The sequence below is a fragment of the Zootoca vivipara genome, chromosome 11, assembly GCF_965207765.1.
Source record: "Zootoca vivipara chromosome 11, rZooViv2.hap1.1, whole genome shotgun sequence".
Lineage (NCBI taxonomy): Eukaryota > Metazoa > Chordata > Lepidosauria > Squamata > Lacertidae > Zootoca > Zootoca vivipara.
This window is the reverse complement of record NC_142594.1, coordinates 4,068,612-4,090,575: the sequence shown is the minus strand read 5'-3', so window position 1 is coordinate 4,090,575 and position 21,964 is coordinate 4,068,612. Positions and strand designations below refer to the sequence as shown.

Here is a 21,964-nt window from a genome sequence, read left to right as displayed (position 1 = left end):
ACGCAGGTTCTCCAAAGTTTTCCCATTGATGCTAATACACATGATGCTTCATACACTAATAGTGACAGTGACAGTAAAAGCGAAAGCACCACGGCAAGTTCCGACACAGGTGTCACTGTTATTGAAAGAGGTACACAAGCAATGCCCAGACCATCCCAAGATGATGCGCTGGAATCACTTGAACCTTTATTCATTATTGGAACATGTTCTCCCAAGGAGGAGACACTCAGCAAAGAGGATCTACACATGATACGTAGATCTGAGAGAGTTACCAAGGGCACTCCTCCCAAGAGATACTCTCAAGAGTTTGCAAACACAGCCATTGCTAATATAGCTATAGGATGCAATCCTAAACAAGTTTCAGACTCTCAGGTTCTGTTCACAGAAGTGACAAAGCCACACAGGCTGCTTTATCTGTGTGTGTCGTTGTTCACGTAGGACGATTTTCACATATCATCTGGAAGTGCCTGGATGCTGGGGGCAGACTCACCGCTACCCCCGCCCGGCATATTCCAACAACCACTAGGCCTGCACTGTTTTGGTTTCCTTGAGTAAAGAGTTAGCTTCACCACCACCAGTGATTTTGATTGCTGACCTGCTCCCGACTCTGGCACCTGACATTTCATCTTAAAAGGTATGCAGCTCTTGTTGCTAGGAACAAGTGGAGAAATACTCTTCCCTGCTATTGTCTCTGTCCTAGGGTCACTTTGCACATGCATATATATCATTTACTCAACAGCTGATGGCTTGCAACTGACCTATGAGTATTTTGAGGCAATATGTGGCCTCTGTGTTATCACATTCATATGTGAATCACCACTTGATGCTAATGATCAACCTGTGTATCATTCAGTTGGAGAGTAGCAGAGGTAGGAACGCTATATCCTACCAAATGCACTTTGCTATCATCTAAAAACCTAAGTCATTTTCAGTTTGAGTTTCAATGGAAACCAGTGTGGGGAAACCTTCAGATGTTGGACTCCAACTCCCATCAGCCCCAGTCAGCACAGCCAATGGTTGATGAGGGGAGCTTCCATCCTATATCTGGAGGGCACAACCTTGTCTACCCTTTCTTAGAGCCTCAGTTTCAATAGACTGGCCAGTAGCTGAAATGTCAAAGTAAGGATTCAAAGCCCTCTTGCCTTTTGCCCTTCCAGAGAGCAACACAAACAGGAGCTTTACCAACTACCTGGTGGCCTGTAGTAAGTAGACCCAGGCTGTCTACTTACTGCAGAAGTAGTAAGTAGACAGAAAATGGTATTTCGACCTTGACAGAAGATGCAAAAAGTCTTGCTGGGGTTATATCCAATGCTAATCCTACTCAAGAGAAGCAGGGCGCAGGTGGTGCTGTGGTCTCAATCACTGAGCCTCTTAGGTTTGCTGATCAGAAGGTCAGCAGTTGGAATCCGTGCGACAGGGTGAGCTCCCGTTGCTCTGTCCCTGCTCCTGCCAATCTAGCAGTTCTAAAGCATGCCAGTGTAAGTAGATAAATAGGTACCACTGCAGCAGGAAGGTAAATTGCATTACTGTGCACTCTGGCTTCTGTCACAATGTTCCGTTGCGCCAGAAGCGGTTTAGTCATGCTGGCCACATGACCCGGAAAGCTGTCTGTGAACAAACACCAATTCCCTCGGCCTGAAGCGAGATGAGTGTCACACCCCATAGCGGCCTTTGACTGGACTTAACTGTCCAGGGGTCCTTTACTCAGAGAAGACCACTGAAATTAATGAGTCTTAAGTTAGCCAGGCCCATTAACTCCAACTGGTCTGCTCTGAGTAGAACGAGCATTGGCTACAACCCTCCTTTCCCTTTTACCTCTGATGTGTGTTTATTGTGATTTTTATGAGGGAAAATAATTAACTTTTGAACAAAGACAGATCTTTTAGGCCAATGCATACATCCAGCAGAATAAAATGTTAAGGCTTTTCCTGGAATTCACCACTGTAAGGAAAAGCAATATGAACATCCTCTGTTCCAAATAAAATTTCCCTGCACATAGAAGAACAGCATGTGAGATAAAAGGCTGAACACTTCTCCTTGAGATGCTAATTTGCTTTCTAGAAAGGAGTTTTTTCAATGGGGCAATATTAAAAAAATGTTATCTCCCACCTTCACTCTGAAAGGGTACATCCCAACAAAAGCTTTACTGTTAGACTGAATGTCTGAATGTCTCAGAGATGAATAGAACCTAACAAGTCACACCCAAGCTTGAGGACAATGTTAAACATAACATGAAAGCCACATTGCACATTCGCTTTGGTCTGCAGACCTAAGAAGAGTCTGCAACCCTCAACTATGGATTAAGTTCCACTGAACTCAACAGGACTTGTTTCTGAAGTAAACATGATTAGTTAGGCTCGTGTTGTAAGGTTAAGAAAAGGCACAGCAATTCATAGGCCTTCTTTCCAAGCCAGTTCTACATACTATTATTCTCATGTAGTGCTGAATTTTCAGCAATGAGTGCACGGGGTGTCCTCAAAAAGAAAAAGCCTTTGAGCCAGTTTAATTCAGACCATTCAAATGCATTTTACTGCACAACCGAGTACAATCCAAATAATAACAGATGCAAATAAGCTCAATGGAAAAATAAATCACAGTTCCTGGAAGTCTCCTCTCCTCTCATACTACTCCAACTGTAAATACAGGGTCCCCCACTTTTCAAGCCCAAGGAAGAATGCAACACAGATTTATTGCTAGCCTTCAGGCCAATTTCTTCTGAAATTACAATTTGGCTAATAAGAGACTGAGCCAAAATAACTGCTGGTAAAATATTGTGTATGTTCTTGAGCATATAGTTAGGATTGTTAATATCAATTAATTCTGCTCACAGAAGATGACTTGTTTTAAAACAAATTCATTTTTTCCCTCCAGTATATATGTAATTACACAGCTGTAACTAATAGCCATGGAGAAGCAATCTGCCATCTAAACAACTAGCATTATTCTTCAAAGTATTACTTGTGCTTTTCTTCCTTTATTTCCACACTGTGAGAGAGAGATTATTAGAGATGATTAAATGTATATATCAAGCCTTTTAGCAAAGGACTGAAACTGCTTTGTGGATTTGGGTTTTTATGGATTATAGTAGTTCTTCTGGATTTTATAGTTGAAAAGACGACACTGGAACTCCCTCCCCCTTCCCTTCTATGTTGACATACCTTTCCCATCCATAATAAAGCAGTGTTTGATTCTGCATAAAGGCTCCCCCCCCCATGTTTTCACTAGTATTTTTCCGTTAAGTTAGTGCAAACTGCCACACTTGCAATTTTTTTGGGATTACAAATCCATCAATCAAATGACTGGGTGTACATGCATGGAACAATTGTAGACTATGACAATCTACCTACCCAAGAAAAAAATATTCATCCCCTTTCATAGCAGTCACTTGTGAAAAGCTTTTGACACCCTGGGATATTTTTAGCAAGAAAGAATTCTAACCTAATCCAAAAACTGAAAAGGGGGGGGGGAAAGCTTCCAAGAGGGGGACACACCAGTCCCAGTTTCTCTAGTGGTATTTTACAGTGTTTGGTACCTTTTAATTTAGTATTTATAGAATGACAACTCATGGAATAAATGTCAACAAAATATATAGGTAATAGTTGGTAGCTACCTATTATAAGTTCCACTGCTAAGGCAGTAGGATTGTTTTGCTTCAGTGAACCCACAGACAGATAAACCCCAGGCATTCCAGGAGTAAATCTTGCCCTTTTGCTGCACCACAAAACATTTCCAAAGGTACAGTAGAACATTTAAGCACCTCAGTTTGCAAATCAGCAGGCACCTTCAGGGATGCACACTTTCTCTCTCGTTCCCTCTCTTTCTTTGTCTGCCTTAGCCATAACGTATTTCTTGCAACAAGCAGCACCACAGACGATGGGTTCTGTTAATCAGGTTGGCCTCTCTTAATCAGGGGTTCCAACAGGTTTGCAAACCCAGTTTAAAAGGGAACCTATTTAGCATTAGTAGTATTTAGCATCAGTACAGAAGCCATGCTAAGGTAAATCCATGGGAATGGGAAAGGGGACACATGATGCTAAAACTGGACCCAGCATTGTATCTGACTCAAAAAAACTCAGGAGCTGTTTCCCCAGTGAGGCAGAGCGGCAGCCACAGCCTTCCAGCAGCCGCATTGTGGCTATTTATCAGGAAGGGCTGTGCTGATCGGGGCCGGAATCCAAGGGGTACTTGCTGCAGAAGTGAGGATAATAGCTTCTGGGTTTCTGTGAAATCTTGTGGGGCTTTCAAGGTCTTGCTGGAACCCAGAAGTGGTTGCATTGCAACCCCAGTAAACAAGGCTTTGGTGGGATGGGCAAAGGGTGTCTCTGGTGGCAAAACAGGAGAGCCACCTGTGGTACTGATGTGCTGATGGAGCCAACTCAACATTCCCATGAGTAAAGGTGCTGACCTTTAAAGCCCTAAATGGCCTCAGTCCAGTATACCTGAAGGAGCGTCTCCACCCCCATCGTTTTGCCCGGAAACTGAGGTCCAGCACCGAGGGCCTTCTGGCGGTTCCCTCGTTGCGAGAAGCCAAGTTGCAGGGAACTAGGCAGAGGGCCTTCTCGGTGGTGGCGCCTGCCCTGTGGAACGCCCTCCCAACAGATGTCAAAAAGGAAAACAACTACCAGACTTTTAGAAGACATCTGAAGGCAGCCCTGTTTAGGGAGGCTTTTAATGTTTAATCCATTATTGTATTGTATTTTTCTGTTGGAAGCCGCCCAGAGTGGCTGGGGAAACCCAGCCAGATGGGCGGGGTATAAATAAAATATTATTATTATTATTATTATTATTATTAATTAGTTCGTATAATCTTGACCTCACTGCCACCTTGGCTCCACCTCATCAGGCAGGCTGCTCCTGTAAAACACATGCAGCTTTCCCTGCGTTTTTCTGATAGCACAGATAGAAAAGCCATGACACCCCAAAGCCTCCTGGTGGCACGATATCTTTAGTCCATTGTGGGGAATTATACGTGTGTGTGTGTGTGTGTGTAATCACGCTTCAGTCCAGCCAAGTCTGAGACTAATTCGGCTACCCTGCTCCTATCAATCCCAATTTCTAGGACACCTTGCAAAACGAAATAGAAATGAAATACAAATAGGAACCACAGTCAGAAAAGGCACGTTCATAAGAAAAAATTTTTTGCCTTTCGTGTGGATTCTTCTAGTCGTGTGAAAGGCACTGAACCAACATCACAATGTTATTATGAATCTCACATCATCTGCAGCCAATTCCCATTACACATAGAAGGTGATTGCATAAGAGCACCTCTAAACACGCACAGTGTCCTCATTGCAATCAACCCATCCACATTAAGAGAAGGAGGGCATTGCTTTTAAACTATGGGGAAACCCCTTAAAGGGGTCTGCTAAGAGAAGCTGGTCTCCTGCTGCTACAGGTTGCTCAAGCAGCACAAAAGATGCAGTGAATTATGGTGTTTTCCTTCAGCTGTAAGCCAAGGTGCTGCAAGAGTTCATACTTACACATGTAGCGGCGGAATGGGAGATGGTTCGTAATGATAACGCCCTTCATGGTGTCTTGCGTCAATTGGAACAGGAGGGTGGAATGCTGGGAAAAGGTGAGGCGGATCTGAAAAAAGAAATACGGGTTTCCAAATCTCATTGTTATTCTACCTTAGTAGTATATAATATTTAAAAGATCCAATAAACAAGCCTGTGTGTACACATTGCACAAAACCCCCAAAAGATATATGTAAGAAATCTGCACCCAGGCAGCCCCAAACGCTGTGAAAAGAAAATATGAGTTGTATCTACATGGATAATACGAAATATGAATATTTGCATATTTTCTCTTATTTTGCACTGTTAAACTATTTTGCCTAATTCTGCTAGTCATGGGGAGAGATAAGGATCTCTGCATGGCATGGAAGCTCTACCCTCCGGCCTTTTGTTGGCATCCGTCTGTCTCGGGAGACAATGGATGAGTGAGCCTATGGGGGTCAAATCTCTGGCCACCGAAAACCTCAATGAGTAATCCTGTTGACTTTTCTGGTTTCAAAGTGCACTGCCCATACACTACCAAGCATGGCTTAGGAACACAGCAAGAGGCTTGTAGCTAGCCAGACTATTTGTCCATCTAGCCCATTTTTTTTCTGGCAGTGGCAGAAGTGGGTCTTTCATATCACTTGCTACGTATTTCTGTTTGGCTAGAGGTGCCAGGCATTGAACCTGAGACCTTCTGCTGTGCAAAGCATGAGCTCTACCACTGAGCCATGGCCTATCACAAGCAGCCATAAGGCTTAAAAAAGAGAAAAGAAAGAATACAGAGATTCTCAGAGAATCACAGCACATTTTGAACTTTTCTGCAGACACAAACCTGCCAAGAAGCAATATTGCACAGTGCTAAATATACCTTTGCATTTACATGCGCCCAAGCCAACTGTGTAAGATACAGAGTTTGGCTCATCCAATTTGCTTGGCACACATGAATATTCATGTCTTAATTTTAATATTCTCTTTTCATCACTTTAATGGAAAATTACATAAAGAAGTCTTTAATAAATAATTGCAGTGCGCATATGTGAAGTGTCAGATCAAAGAGATCAGCTAGCCTTTCATAAGCACACCCCAATATTTATTATTATTATTAGCATAGTATTAGCATCTTTTAAAAAAAATACTCGTAAAAATATAGTGCAGCAAAGTCCATTGCAAAGCACTACTGGAGCTGCCCCCCCACATATCTCCCTAGTAATGTTTCATAAATGAAGTGCATGACGCAACATCATCAGGATTAGTATTTCTCCACCCCCTGCAAACAGCGGACAATTAACTGGAGGGGCGGGGAGGAAATGTTGACTTCACTGCTTCCTGTGTTTATTCCACCACGTTAGTGTGGTGAAATATGGGGAAGCTGCAGCCACATGATCTCTCATAACGTCTCGTTGGCCACAATTTGTTATAGTGTCTTGGGTGAAATAGCAGAGAGCCTATGCAAATCCAGGAACATTTCCTCCTCTTTCCATTCTCCCTCACCATGTTCACAACAGCATTAGGGGGCATGCAGAAGAAACTGGGGTTTCGCTTGGAAGCTCTTCCACCAGCCTCCCATGTGAAGCTATAAGAAGCAAATATGCAGTGGCCCACAAAGAACATGCAAACCAGAACTTGGGTCACATTACAAAAAGGCTGAAAAATCCCTGATGTAAGTACAATATTGAAAACATGCAGACTGACAAAAGACAGCTGCTTATAGTTAGCAAAACAGATAATAATTAATTCCTAATGGATGAATAGTTGTTGATGACGATGATACCGCCCTTCATCAAAAGTTCTCAGGGCGGTTCCCAATATGTGGAAATATAATGAGTAAGCTTCTCCGACACCAATCACATGAACAGAGACCTCATATAAGTCCACATATATCAGATCATATTCAGATTACAGTTGCCATAAAAAAAGACTTTAGATTCTGACTCTTAACTCACTTTCTTACCAGCAAGTCTGAATTGATCCTGAATCTTGGGGGACTGCAATGGATTGCTAATATAAATGACAAAGTACCACTTAAAACAATAATTTCTAGCGCCTCAACTTCTATCCTTACTCTTAAACACAAACATATAGGCCTTGATTCGTATGGGAAAGTTCTCTGCAACCCCGACCAAATTCCACAAGGCTTAGCATGAATTATAGGGACTCACAGAGGCACAGAGCTGACACCCATTCCAGTTCATGTGGAGCAACCTCCGTGACAAACAGCGAGTCTTACTGAAGAACTTGCATTTGGATTCTCCAGTAGAAAACATTAACCACAAATGCTGTGATACCTCATAAAAGATTGTTTGTATTCATCTCCTCCAAGACAAACATCCCTTCGCATTGCTTGAGACCCAGGCTGCCAAGATCATATTTCTGAAACAGGCACATTAAACAGCTTTCGGTGTGGGTTTCTGTGGAGTGAGGATATCCTTAAAAAGTGGCCAATTCCTTTGCACCTATCCTGAAATAATGCCACCAATTCTACCCACACTTTATCTTCTTTGTTAAGAGACATGTCGGAAAAGCTGCCTGTGATACAAAGGCAAAACCCTAAAATGTTTATATTGACTAGAGCTGCAACACAACAAACCCTGAGCCTGTTCCAGATGCAGAATTCCTATTTAATACCAGCTCAACTAAAGAATCCATCCACTTAAGCCTAGCTAAAAGGGAGCATCCAGAGCTCAGTGCTGGACCACATGCATTGGATCCAAAAGGCTTGGAGCACAATCCCCCAGATACTTTCAGATCACCTTTACCAAAGAAGCCTCGATCCTCGCAGCCTAATGTATATTCCTCACGTGTAGATGAATGAGGACCATAAGGCTAAATTCCTACATGGAAGGCACTTTCAGGATCATGCCTGCTGATAGTTAGCTTTCTGTACACAACTGCAAAGCCCCTATGTTTTCATATTTACTCATACAAGAAAATGCAGTTTGTGAAACAATTCAAGTGGTCTTAAGCATCTACGGGCATGCAATAGTATTATATGCAATTCAAATACTGTAATATTATGTCGCGAGAAACTTGATCATAAATTTAAAGAGCACCCTTTTGTGAGTCCTCTTGCATTAAGCTCCTCACCGGTTCTTAATTGCACCTCGTTCGCAGTTTTCATTGTGCGGGGAGGTGCAGAGACAAAGTAGTCAATCATTGTAACAGAGCTGTCTACAACCACCGGCACGATGAGGAGAAACCCGAAAAACTGGCATTCACCATAATTATCCAGCTCAGAGTTTATTCCTTACACACGAGCAATACAGCTGTGGAACATCATAACCCAAGCAGGATGTATGCCAAGTTGCTGCTGCACTCTAGCCATCTTCTGTTGCAACCCTTGACAAAATACCACATGGTGATTTTTCCAAAGTCAAGCTAAAACCGCTGAAGCAGAATGAAGTGCCACTAAGCCTGGCTACCCCCTATTTATCATACAATTTCCTGACTGATGGTTTCACAAACCAGCTGCTAAGTGCTGTGTACTCTACTGCCAGAAAAGTAACATGTGAAATGGGAGAAAGGGGGGATAATGTACTCAACCATTGAAATCAATTGCGCCAAGGGAATTGAAACTCCACACAGCTCACAGGTAAGCAGTAAATTCTACATGCCTGTGGGTGCAAAGGGAGAAACGCTTTGAATATTCATACAGAAATCTTCTTCAAATACTTATTTGAAAGAGCCCCTACAGAGAGAACTCGACTTGAACCAGACTGGGGGCCCTATAAAATCGTGTGTGTGTGTGTGTGTGTGTGTGTGATTTATCTATGTATGGCTTTTATAGCTGCCAGCTTGGTTTCCTGTTGGCTCGCTCCTCCTAATACAATATTTTTCTTATAATTTAGTCTTACCAGAAGAGGAAAGGGCATCGGTCCTTAAATTGACACCCACCTCATCTACCTTAACTCTAACTAATATTTCCCCAGTGAAGAAATATATTAAGGATTGTCTGATCCCAGAGGAGGAAAGTACGGTATATGAATAGTGCCTTTGGAAGTGGAGTCCTTTTAAGTGAAAGTCAGTGTATAGGGCTACACTGGAAACGTAACAGGACTAATCCAAACCGTGGGATACAAGTTTTTCTTTAATAGGTCATGCCGCAATAACACCCATCAACAGTTTCTGGGTACAGTGGTACCTCGCAAGATGAAAATAATTCGTTCCGCGGGTCGTGCCATCTTACGAAAATTTTCGTCTTGCAGAAACAAACGACAGACAGCAAAAAAGAAGCGGCAAAAAAAATTCATCTTGTGAGATGCGGCCATAGAAAGCTTCGTCTTGTGAGACAACAAAGAATCGCTAGACGCTTTCGTCTAGCGAGTTTTTCGTTCATCTTGCGAGGTACCGCTGTAGTTTCTTTTTTCAAAATCAAGGACTGCATTATTCCCAAGCTACAGACAATGCAGAGCAATACTGGCAATGAGAGGCTTTTATGACCTTTTCTATTTCTTTACAAGGCCGATGACTATAGTTCTCTACGGTGTTTCAGAAGCACAACTTCAAAAGTATAGCCTACACAAGGGCCAGGGGGTTGCTGAGAACTGTGACAGACGTGGAAGCGTTTCTCCTGAACACCTCTTTCTTCGTCTTCTTTTACTCTGAAGGGATTCCTCCCCACCCCAAGAATGGGGAACATTCAGTCATGTAAGCCTCCACCTGCAGTCCTACAATTCCATGCTGATATTTGTGAGCACAGAGAAAAGTAAGTACTAGCCGTACCTTCCGGGAACTGCTGAATCAAGAAGAAACAAACCCAACTACTACTACAGATGAGGAAACCGCAGTTAACTCTGCCATCAAGCCCTCAAAATCTTTGGCTCCAAAGCCCAAGGACAGACCTTTTCGTTCAGCTATCACCTTTCTTTTCTGTCTTGATTTTGTCTCCGGCAGTTGAGCAGTGGTTTGGGGTTTTTTCTGTGGGGTTTTTTCTTTCTTAAAGTGAAAGGCATCTGTTCCCTTCCTCAAACAAGATATTCCCCTTGGGTTTGAAAGCAAAACTTTTCATTCTGCCTTCATAATGAATAAAACAGAATCTCCTGTGAAACTTTAATGATAATAACATTTTCTATTAAAATATCAAAGCAGATGCAATCTTCTTGGGAGGCTTGCTGAACTGAAGGCATGGTTAATACAGACAAGTAGGAGTCCTCTGGCAGGCATTAAAGGTTTTCCAGTATCTCTATTATTTATCACTTGTCTACCTGCATATGTGTAATCAACATTTTGCATCAATGTGAGGTCTCTGCTAAGTCAGTGCTATACCCATTCCTGAAGCATTACTTCCATCTTTTGAAATAAGAAATGCAGAATGCGAGCACATGGAAGATGTACCATTAGTGCATAACTCAGCAATTATGTCCAGCAGCACCTTACAGACCAACTAAGTTTGTCATTGGTATGAGCTTTCCTGTGCATGCACACTTCTTCAGATTCTGCTTCATGATCTTAGAATATCAGTTCTCATCAAGGCTTTGCTCTATTGGCCTATTGTTCAATTGGTCTGGTAAATTCACATGATGCTTTATAAACTATGTGCATGGTCCTAGGGAACAGCTGACTAACTTCAGCCACATCTAATTTTTCATTCTACCATGAAAAAACAAACAAAAAGGAAATAAAGAGAAAGGCAAATAATATTCAATTTCTTCTCTTGATGATGAAGTATTTTTCAGGGAGTGATGGGGAGGGTACATAATGCTACATCTGTCAGTGAAAGTTAGGCTGCCCAGTGTTAGGGTGAAGGTCCATGTCAGTGTAGGATGGGCAGCCTGGAGTGGGGGCTGGCTGTGGGAATCTTGCCAAAGAATGGTATTTCCAGTTTTGCTTTCAGCTATATGTGAGAAAATAAGAGGTGTGTCCTGGGAAGAGCTCGTCAGAGGAAACATGCCCCTTACCTATGACCGTAAAGATGCCAGTGTGCACAGCTTTTGCCATTGTCTGAACTGTGCCCCCAACTGCGGGCTGTAATTGGGGACCTATGGTATGGGGCAAGGGAATATTGTTTGTGTCCTCTCTACTCCAGACTGCAGCCCATTTTGACTTTATGTGCAAAAAACACACTACTGTATATTCCTGCGTATAAGACTACTTTTTAACCCAGGAAAATCTTCTCAAAAGTTGGGGGTCGTCTTATATGCCGGGCTGTATTTTTTATACAGCGAGTATATTCCGAACTCTATATTTTAACTGGAAAAGTTGGGGGTCGTCTTATACGCCCAGTCATCTTATACGCCGGAATATACTAGCTATCCATTGGGCTATAGAAGCAGTTTGGCAAAAACGTGTTCCTGCTATTAATACTCATGACTTGAGTGCAGCTTTCCCCAACTTGGTACCCTCCAGACATTTGAGACAACAACCTCCATTATCTCTGATGGTTGGCCATGCAAGCTGGGGCTGGTGGGAATGTAGTCCAAAGCATCTGGGGGATAGAAGAAGAAGAAGAAGAAGAAGAAGAAGAAGAAGAAGAAGAAGAAGAAGAAGAAGAAGAAGAAGAAGAAGAAGAAGAAGAAGAAGAAGAGGAGGAGGAGGAGGAGGAGGAGGAGGAGGAGGAGGAGGAGGAGGAGGAGGAGGAGGAGGAGGAGGAGGAGGAGGAGGAGGAGTTTGGATTTGATATACCGCTTTATCTACCCGAAGGAGTCTCAAAGCGGCTAACATTCTCCTTTCCCTTCCTCCCCCACAACAAACACTCTGTGAGGTGAGTGAGGCTGAGAGACTTCAGAGAAGTGTGACTAGCCCAAGGTCACCCAGCAGCTGCATGTGGAGGAGCGGAGACGCGAACCCGGTTCCCCAGATTACGAGTCTACCGCTCTTAACCACTACACCACACTAGGTTGGAGATGGCTATTATAATGTTTGAGACAGGTTTCCCCTCCACTTTCATTTTGTTTTGGAGAGGTGTGGTTTCCTTCTCTTTCTGCCTCAGAAGCCAATTAGTTCTACGCACTTCTGCTTCTCTCCTTTAGACTCAGCAACATAGTCAACAGAAACAGTTGACTATGATCTCCATGTACAAGGCAAGCAGGATGTCAACTAAATAATGCCAAAAGTGAACAGGACCATGAAACAAAAGCCCTGGCCACCAGAAACAAACGTCTGCATTGCTCTTCTATCCCTGACGTTTCAAAAAAGTAGTAGTTTCTGATGGATACAGTCTGGCTGAAGCCACAGCACACCTGGAACCTGGGCTGGAGACCCTCCAGGTTTAGATTTGAGTAAAACTACTAACTGCCTTAGCCTGGCCCTGGTGGGGGCCTCAATGAGATGTCCCCAGTGGTGGGCAACCTTTTAGAACGAAAATAAAGATAGAAAAGTTTGCACTGTTTGACAGAGTCCCCTTATATGGGGATACAGTACTTCTCATTTTGTTTCACTTATTACACTTCTGTGCATGGCTCCTTTGCGAGTTTCCAGAGCTCGTTCCTAGCAATACATTGTTCCAGCTGGAGTTCCCACCTTGGCAAGGCAAAGCAGCGGGACCAAGTATTACACACACTTGGTGTCTGCTTTGCCACCTTTGTGTTTATGTAAACCAAAACACCTTGTGGGAACATACTTTATTTGTTTTCAGTGGTTCCCCAACAATCTGGGTGCCAAATGCTTGGAGAAGTAGCTATCTGAGCTGGAAGAGAAAAAGGCTGGAAACGTTTTCAGCCAACTGGCAGCCACAGAAAGCTCCTTAGCAGGCCAGATTTGCTGCAGGTATTGGCTAAATAGCTGCTGGCTGGCTTTCAGCTAGAACACTTTATTGCTTTCCACAGTCATTGCAACTCCACTGTGTACAGATTTAAAGACCTATGTTTAAAAAAAGAAAAACCCAATATTTTAGTAGTCCTATTATTATCATCTGTTAATAAGCAAGCATGTTAAAATTCCCTTATCAATGTCAGTTGGCTCCCAGAAATTAATATTATTTACTTAGTGATCACCTAGAATTTACTAAAAGCTGTAAAACAAATTTAGGGAGAGGCTGCAGCCCCAGATGGAGGATTAAAGGTGTCACTAAGGGTGGAAAACTGGACAGATTTGAGCCATTTCCCCATTGAAATGGACAGGAAATGAGCAAGAGCACAGTGCAAGTGCACAGTTTTCAGAGCGTGTCATTTGGATTGTCTGCCTTTGGCAACTAAATGCCCTGGGCTGGCCTTGAACTTCAGGATAATTTCCTGTTACAGCTCAAAATCCAAAGGGATGGAATTGCGTGGTTATTAATATAAAAAGCCAATAAGAAAACTTCCAAATGCCATATTAGGACAACAATGCCTTTATTATACCAACTAAAATGTCACAAAAACACTATTTTCATGACTAGCTTGTCTCTACTGTTAAGTTACCTCACAAAGGGACTGGCCTAGCCAAATTGGGAGGAGGATGTTTTCACTCCCCAGCAAAGAAGTTCAGCCTTCATCTTTCCCCATGAAGAGGCAGGCTAGATGAAGCCAGGAAATGAAAATGTCTCTTCCCAAACACTCCATGCTCCACGATGCTTCGCCAGGATTACCTTGCAAGATAACCAGATACCAAACTATAGCCAATAAGAGAATTCAAGTCTTTTGCTATGCTAGGTGATACGAAAGACTCTTGTGATCCCTAAATGTCCTTAACTGGCTCCACACACTAGACAGCACTGGTTCGTTTTTCCATATAACCATCAGGCCCAAGTGGTTATTGAAGATGTGCAAAAAGAAGATGATGGCAAAGTAAACTATTTCTTTCCTGACAATAATGTGTTTTAATAAAAATGTATCCATAGTATGCTTTTTTAAAAACGAAACAGAACTGTATTTCTTGAGTAAGAGGGGGGAAACATTGTCAACAACAAAAGTACAGGGATACACAATGCATATCATTCATATATATATTATACTAGCTGGTCCGGCCACGCGTTGCTGTGGCTCATCCCTGTGACTTCCCCCACCCTGTCCCGACCCATGAGCTATCCCAGCCCCTCCTCCCCCGGTTCATCCCTCTGCTTGTCCCCACCCTGTCCCAACCCATGAGCTATGCCTCCCCCCCGGGTTATCCCTGTGACTGGCCACAGGCTGTCCCGACCCATGACCTATCCCGCCCCTCCTCCCCCCACCCCGGCTCATCCCTGTGTTTGGCCCCACCCTGTCCCGACCCATGACCTATCCCGCCCCCTCCTCCCCCCATCCCCCACCCAGGCGAGCCCCACCTCCACTCGGCCCAGTCTGCAAAGCCAAGCCAAGCTGTTGTGAAGAGGGAAGCTTTCCTAGGTGCAGTACCAGTGTAGCCATCGCTAGAGGGCGCTGTTTTGCAACCTCTCCTGTGCTCCCAGCATCCCCGGCTGTCTGAGTTTTGTGTTCTGGAACCGTGGGTTTTACCTGCTTTACCTGCCTCAGGTATGACATCTGTCTAAGCAAACTGTATAAGATCCTTTGCGTATTCACATATGACGTTGTGTCCATATTTGAACACAATCAGTCAAGCGGTTTCAGAGATGCACATGCCCTTTTTACACACACACACACACACACACACACACACACACACACACACATATATATATATATATATATATATATATATATATATATATATATATATATATATAATGGGAGGCCAAAGAAATTTGCCAACTATGGAGTACAATTTCCACTTAAGCTCTGCTCTTGGCAACTGGTATAACACCCCTTTCAAATTATCTACAGTTCTACATCACAAGTACATGTGTATAAACTCAAACAAAACAAAACAGAAACAAATGGCATACTCTGGTCCTGTGACAATGCTATTTGGAATTGGAGTCTTTTCCTGGAATGTGTGGAGATCTTGTTTTGCCACAGGCCCTTTTTTTATAACTTCTGGGTCATTGTGGTGTTCTTTAACAAACTTAATAATGTGCTCTCTGCAAGAAAATGACAAATTGGACTCGGCCAGAAACTGACAAAAGAACCCCCTTCCTCTGTTACTTCAAATGCTCTGTCACAAGTGAAAAAGCAATTTATCTCTCTCCCCAGCCCAAACACCATTTTGGACTGCATTTTCTGCTCCTCTAAGTTCCCTGTACATTGGTGTTTACACCATGGATGAATCTCACACCCAAACAAGCAAACAAACAAATTCAAGAAAAGCGAGGCAAAAACAGTTCCATCTCTAGGGTCCAGCTGTGTGCTTTAATCCAGCTGCTCTGGACTCCTGCCTGGCTCCATACATGTTGATGGGATCTTCCTACAGTCACATCTTTTTCCTTCTGTGGTGGTAGCAATAAAATACATAACATCAGGAAAGTTTATACTACTGCATATAAATCAGCCCCAATGCACAGATACTTTCAGCTCCCAAAATGCATTCACAGCTTTCCAGAATAATGAGAAAATGGAATTCTCTAAAAACTAGAGTTCTTGATTTGGATGATTTATTAAGAGTGAAATCAGAGAGCATGACCTCAACTAAATTCTGTCACACAGAATTCATGCATTTTTGCTTTCACAGCTGTGGCTAATGCGTCCCCTGTAGCCAATGTGGGCAAGGAAATTCTGCATGTTTACTATACCATATTTCACCTGTATACATTGGCAAAAGAGACTAACACACATTATGCATAAACACATCCTTTGCAAATACTGCAACTATGCGGGTGAAGATGTATCTAAAAACAGACATAGCATGTCCCAATCTACATGTTAGCACACTCTGGGAAAGCTTTGAAATTTAAGAACATTCTGGAATTATTAAAACATATAATTCAGATCATATGGTCTGAAGCTCAACATCAAAAAAACCAAGATCATGGCCACTGGTCCCATCACCTCCTGGCAAATAGAAGGGGAAGAAATGGAGGCAGTGAGAGATTTTACTTTCTTGGGCTCCTTGATCACTGCAGATGGTGACAGCAGTCATGAAATTAAAAGACGCCTGCTTCTTGGGAGAAAAGCAATGACAAACCTAGACAGCATCTTAAAAAGCAGAGAAGTCACCTTGCCTACAAAGGTCCGTATAGTTAAAGCTATGGTTTTCCCAGTAGTGATGTATGGGAGTGAGAGCTGGACCATAAAGAAGGCTGATCGCCGAAGAATTGATGCTTTTGAATTATGGTGCTGGAGGAGACTCTTGAGAGTCCCATGGACTGCAAAAAGATCAAACCTATCCATTCTTCAGGAAATCAGCCCTGAGTGCTCACTGGAAGGACAGATCGTGAAGCTGAGGCTCCAATACTTTGGCCACCTCATGAGAAGAGAAGACTCCCTGGAAAAGACCCTGATGTTGGGAAAGATTGAGGGCACTAGGAGAAGGGGACGACATAGGACGAGATGGTTGGACAGTGTTCTCGAAGCTACCAACATGAGTCTGACCAAACTGCGGGAGGCAGTGGAAGACAGGAGTGCCTGGCGTGCTATGGTCCATGGGGTCACGAAGAGTCGGACACGACTAAACGACTAAACAACAACATAATTCAGATGGAAATGGTGATGGCCTTTAAAGCACTGATTTCCAAAGGATTATACAAATTCATGGAGGACAGGCCTGTCAACAGATGTTAGCCAATAGCTAAATGGAACCTGAGATTCATAGGTAGCATTGCTGGGGATCAGGCAACTGAGGATAAACAATGTAAGAGGTTGCTGTCTTCATGTCCTGTTCTTGGTTTGATCAAATAGGGCTCTTTTACATTTAAATAAAACTCTTGAAACTAATTTCCTAGACCTGCCCTAAGCGCCTACGTACGTGGCAGTGGTAGAGCACAACTTGCAACTCGCCAAACCAATGCAGCACACCAACCATGTGCGATAGCCCACCAGAGACTCAACAGTCATCCTGTTTTTACTGCCATCTGCAGAATACAAAAACAAGATAGCTGCCACACATCTTACAGGCCTGTGTGTAGTTTGGTAGGTCACAACAAAGCACAGAATGTCACTCTTAGAGTGGTACTAGTGGGACATTGTACAAGTGTTGCAGATACATTTGTGGCCTGCCTCAACTGTACAACTGCGAAGTAGAAGTCACTTCAAGAGGCATCTAAAGTGGCTGATTTGTATAGCAAGCTCACCCATGTGCAGTGAACCCACCTTGCAGACTAGCCCTCATCACAAGTCCTCTCGCACCAGCCCCCAAGCCAGCTCATGAGGTTTGTTACTGCTCTTATTTCCATTTTCCATTCCCTATTTCCATTTTAACCTAATGCTGCCACGGGGATGCTCATCAGCTCACTGGTCGGGAAATGCGAAAGGGAGGCGTATGAACATGGTCCCATGAGGAAATACAACCCTTGGGCTGAAAGGTTCCCTCACCCCTGCAATACGTCCTACCAGCTGCTGAGAGATTTGTACTCTGAAGTAGCGAGCAACTTTGGAAGCTCATGTTTTATGTTCTGATCTCTTTTCTAAAATTTTGATGGCTGATATTTTTAACAATTCTCTATGTTTGTAAACTTGATTGTATGCCACCTACAGATTGCTCTGTGTTAGGCAACAAATGACAATAAAGTATTAAAGTAATTAATCATTAGTAAAAACATAATTTTTACCTCTCTCTTTTCTTGTTTGCCTCCCACAGTGCTGAAGGGCATGTGCCTGGAATTATGCAACAGTGCAGTCTACTCAGAAGTAAGTCCCATACAGTAAAATTGAATTTACTCCCAGGTATAAGTGAGCATAAGGATAGGATTGCAGCCACATCCTGCAGTTCTATTTTTGCCATTTAAATGGTCATTACTGACATAAACCCACAACTTCCCAATCTGGCATCTCCTTCAATATGCAGTTTTCTGTCTGCCAAATCATTAAAGAAAATTAAATCCAAACACAGATCACTTTTCCAGACTTAAATCTCATTCTTTTACTATATGTGCACATTCCTCTGAGTATAAGCCTATGACTATTTTCCTTTTCCATCATTCTGATCTTTCTTTCCAGATAAGATGCCTTTAGTACTATACCAAATTCTGAACCAATGCCAAATATTTTACTCCTTCTACATCATTCATTTTGCCCAAAAGTTTTGTAAATCTTTCCAAAGAGTGATTTAGTTATTTAATACTGACTTGCTCTTGCTCTTTCAAGTATATTTTTACATATAGTGTTCCCTAATAACTTTGTTACATTACTACAGACTATTTTGAGTTCTACCAACCCATATTTGCCAGAATCTATCTTCCTTCTTTGAGAGGGTTAGTTGTTCCAGTCCTTTCTTACCTCACACATTTCTTACCTCACAGACCCAGTTTCCCTTACCTATAACAAGAAGCTAATGCTGCTATCACACTGCAGTTCTTTTTGCTGCCAGCGTTGGTGCTGTGAACTGCAGGGTCACTTTCCCCCCATTGTTCAAGCAGGAGGATCCATGCAAACCTGCCTAGAAACGCCTCCTAAAATGCCTGGGTTGGTAACTTTTAAGGGGGTATTTAATGCACACCCTTCCTTAAATGAAAGGGGGTGTACATAAGACTATCTTGTTAAAAGGGAGGGAGGGTTGCATCATTTTAGCATGGGATTCCATGCAAATCACTAATAAAACGATGAAGAAAAACTTTGCCTTTTAGCATCACCTTAAAAAGGTAAAGGACCCCTGACAGTTAAGTCTAGTCGCGGACGACTCTGGGGTTGCAGCGCTCATCTCGCGTTATTGGCCGAGGGAGCTGGCGTACAGCTTCCAGGTCATGTGGCCAGCATGACTAAGCCGCTTCTGGAGAACCAGAGCAGCACACGGAAACACCGTTTACCTTCCTGCCAGAGCGGTACCTATTTATCTACTTGCACTTTAAAGTGTTTTCGAACTGCTAGGTGGGCAGGAGCTGGGACCGAACAACGGGAGCTCACCCTGTGGCGGGGATTTGAACCGCCAGCTTCCGATCAGCAATCCCAAGGCTCAGTGGTTTACATCACAGCACCACCCACATCCCTCTTACATCATCACCTTAGTCATTGTAATATCATGCGATTGGCATATGTGCGGCTCCACTCACCTGTCAAATTTGGCACATGAGGCCAATCCAGATAAGGATCGCGGCTGTGGCGCCAACAAGGCTCCCCTACCCTAGTCTAAGGAGAATTTGATGAGCACTAAGGGGAGTCAGTGGGGTTTGGAGAGCTATGCTAGCAGGGCACAGTCCCTAGTAAGCCTATCTTTATATTAAACTTTTCAGTTACAAATTCAAAGAATAATAATTGTGCCTTGGAAATACATTAATACCTCATGATATATATTTTTTTAATCTGAATTTGCAGGCCCTGACAGCTTTGTAACTGCAAAGGGTAATACCAAAATTTGAGACGGTAGGATAACAGATGCAAGAATCACTCATGCATCTTCTTAGCAATGTAAGGAAAGCCTTCCTGGATCAGAACACAGGTCTCTCTAGCATCACAATAGCCAACCAGATGCCTCCACAAGGTGCACAAGCAGGACAAGAAGGTAATAGCTTTCTCCCACTGTTGCTCCCCAGCAACTGGAATTCAGATAAATTACCTGGTGGTAATGGAATGTACGACTCCATAACACAGATCTGCAGCAAACACTTCCAACAAATGGAACTGACATAGGTTGGGTGAAATTGGTTCATCGCTGACTTGTACACTACATGATTTGGTCAAGTGATTTCACCTCTGCTATTCCGGCTTATAAAGTAACACAGGTCCTAGCTCCAGATGGAGAGAGGCGGTCCTTGAGGTATTGTGGCCCTGAGCCATTTAAGGCTTTATAGGTCAAAACCAGCATCTGGACTGATTGACAGCATTCCTTTAGAGCACAAATATGTAAGCAAGTGGTAAGACATACTGCTTTGTGGACCATTCACTGCTCCCCACCAGAATATGTAGTTTATCACAAGAGATGTTGGGAGGTGGATTATCTAGACCCATTTTTGTTTGCTTTCATGTCTGTTTCTGCCCCTGAAGCAGCCTTGGTTGTCCTGAAAGTTGACCTCTACTGGGACACAAATGGCAAGTGCATCTCTGTTGACTTTCATTCATCTCTTGGATGCTTTTGATACCACTGCCCATAATATCTTGCAGAATCCACTCTCTTGTAAGAGTTGGAGGTACAGTGATAAGGTGCTTCACATCAACTGGCAGGGATGGTTGCTGCACTAGAGGAGTTCTTGCTCAACCCCATGGCATTTGTGCTCTGGAGTCCCACAATGTTCCATCTTGTCCCCCATGCTCTTTAGCAACTACATGAAGACGCTGAGTGAAGTCATTAGGGTATTTGGAGAGCAGTTCCATCAGTGTGCTGAAGACATCCAGGTCTATTTCTCTTTGTCCTATGAGTCAGATGAGGCAGTGCAGGTGTTTGGAGACTGTAATGTGCTGGATGAGGGTAGGTGGCTCCCAGGTGGTAGTATTGGAAGGGGGAAGCCTGTTTTAGATTGAAATAGCAGGGGTCTAGTTAGGGGATACTTCTTGATGTAGCAGAGGCACAGGTAATGTCAGTGGCTCAGAGTGCCTTTTTCCAGATCTTGCTGGTTCACCAGCTAGAGATAACCTGGTTCACTGGCTAGAGATAACCTGGCCAGAGAGATCAATAATCTATCTCGAGTTGCAGTTGTTGTTTACATACATTATACACACACTCAAACACACACATAGTCGATAAAAATAAACACAAAATAATTCACAAAACAAATATCATCTATCTTCAAACATAAGAAGATGATGGTCTAAAATAATCTCTAATTTAGGGTTGGGTTATTGTAATGTACCATGTTTGAGGCTGCCTTTAAAAACAACCTGAAAGCTGAAACTGGTGAAGAATGTGGATTGTCTGGTGCAACTAGCAGGCATCATGTAACACCAATCTTCAAAGAACTTCACTGGTTACCAATGTGCTTCCAGGAGGTGTTTTAAAGGTGCTAGAGCTGACCTGTAGGGCCCTAAATGACGGGTCTTAATTCTTGGGACCTAAAGGGGCACCTCTCCCCCTGTGTCAGCATGCTGGTTGTCTCAGATCTGGTGCAGAGGCCTTCCTCGTGATCCTTTTATCTTGGGGATGGGAGGCAACTGGTTTCCCCACTATTTCAGTATTTCATTCCCCACTGAGTCAAGAAGGAAATGGGACAGCGAGGGGGCTTGAGAGGTAAGCTTACATCCATATGGAAAAATGCTTTGACACAAAGGTTGGAGGTTAAAAGTTTAAATGCTCATGACAGAGATGACAGCATTCCCTTTTTGGTCAGTAACTTCAAAGAGAATGTCTTTTCTTAATGCCACTCTTGTAGCTTTTTGAAAAGCCACTGGAATTCTAGTGTGTTTATTGCACACTAAAAGCATTTTTTTAAAGGACTCATTGTTGCATTTGTTTCACAACTGCATACAAAGCACAGATGAAGACTTATTTTAAAAACCTACTGAAAATCTAGAGTTAAGTCTACTGCATCAGTTTAGGTACTCTTTCTTCATATGATATATTTAGCAACGTATTTTAAATTAACCCCCTTAATAGTAAATGTCCGGTTTCAAAATCACACAAAAGGCTATATGCTATTTTTTCCCTAATTTGAACAG

General features: G+C 43.0%; 1 protein-coding gene across 3 annotated transcripts in view; it reads right to left on the bottom strand.

Moving 5' to 3' along the window:
- The window catches only part of GLI3 (GLI family zinc finger 3), a 244,269-nt gene that overhangs the window by 95,817 nt on the left and 126,488 nt on the right, over nt 1-21,964 (bottom strand). For all 3 annotated transcript variants that reach the window (XM_035129597.3, XM_035129598.3, XM_088654320.1), the window contains exon 5: nt 5,481-5,586. In XM_035129597.3, the coding sequence (XP_034985488.3) occupies nt 5,481-5,586 (106 nt within the window). The remainder of the gene's footprint in view (nt 1-5,480; nt 5,587-21,964) is intronic.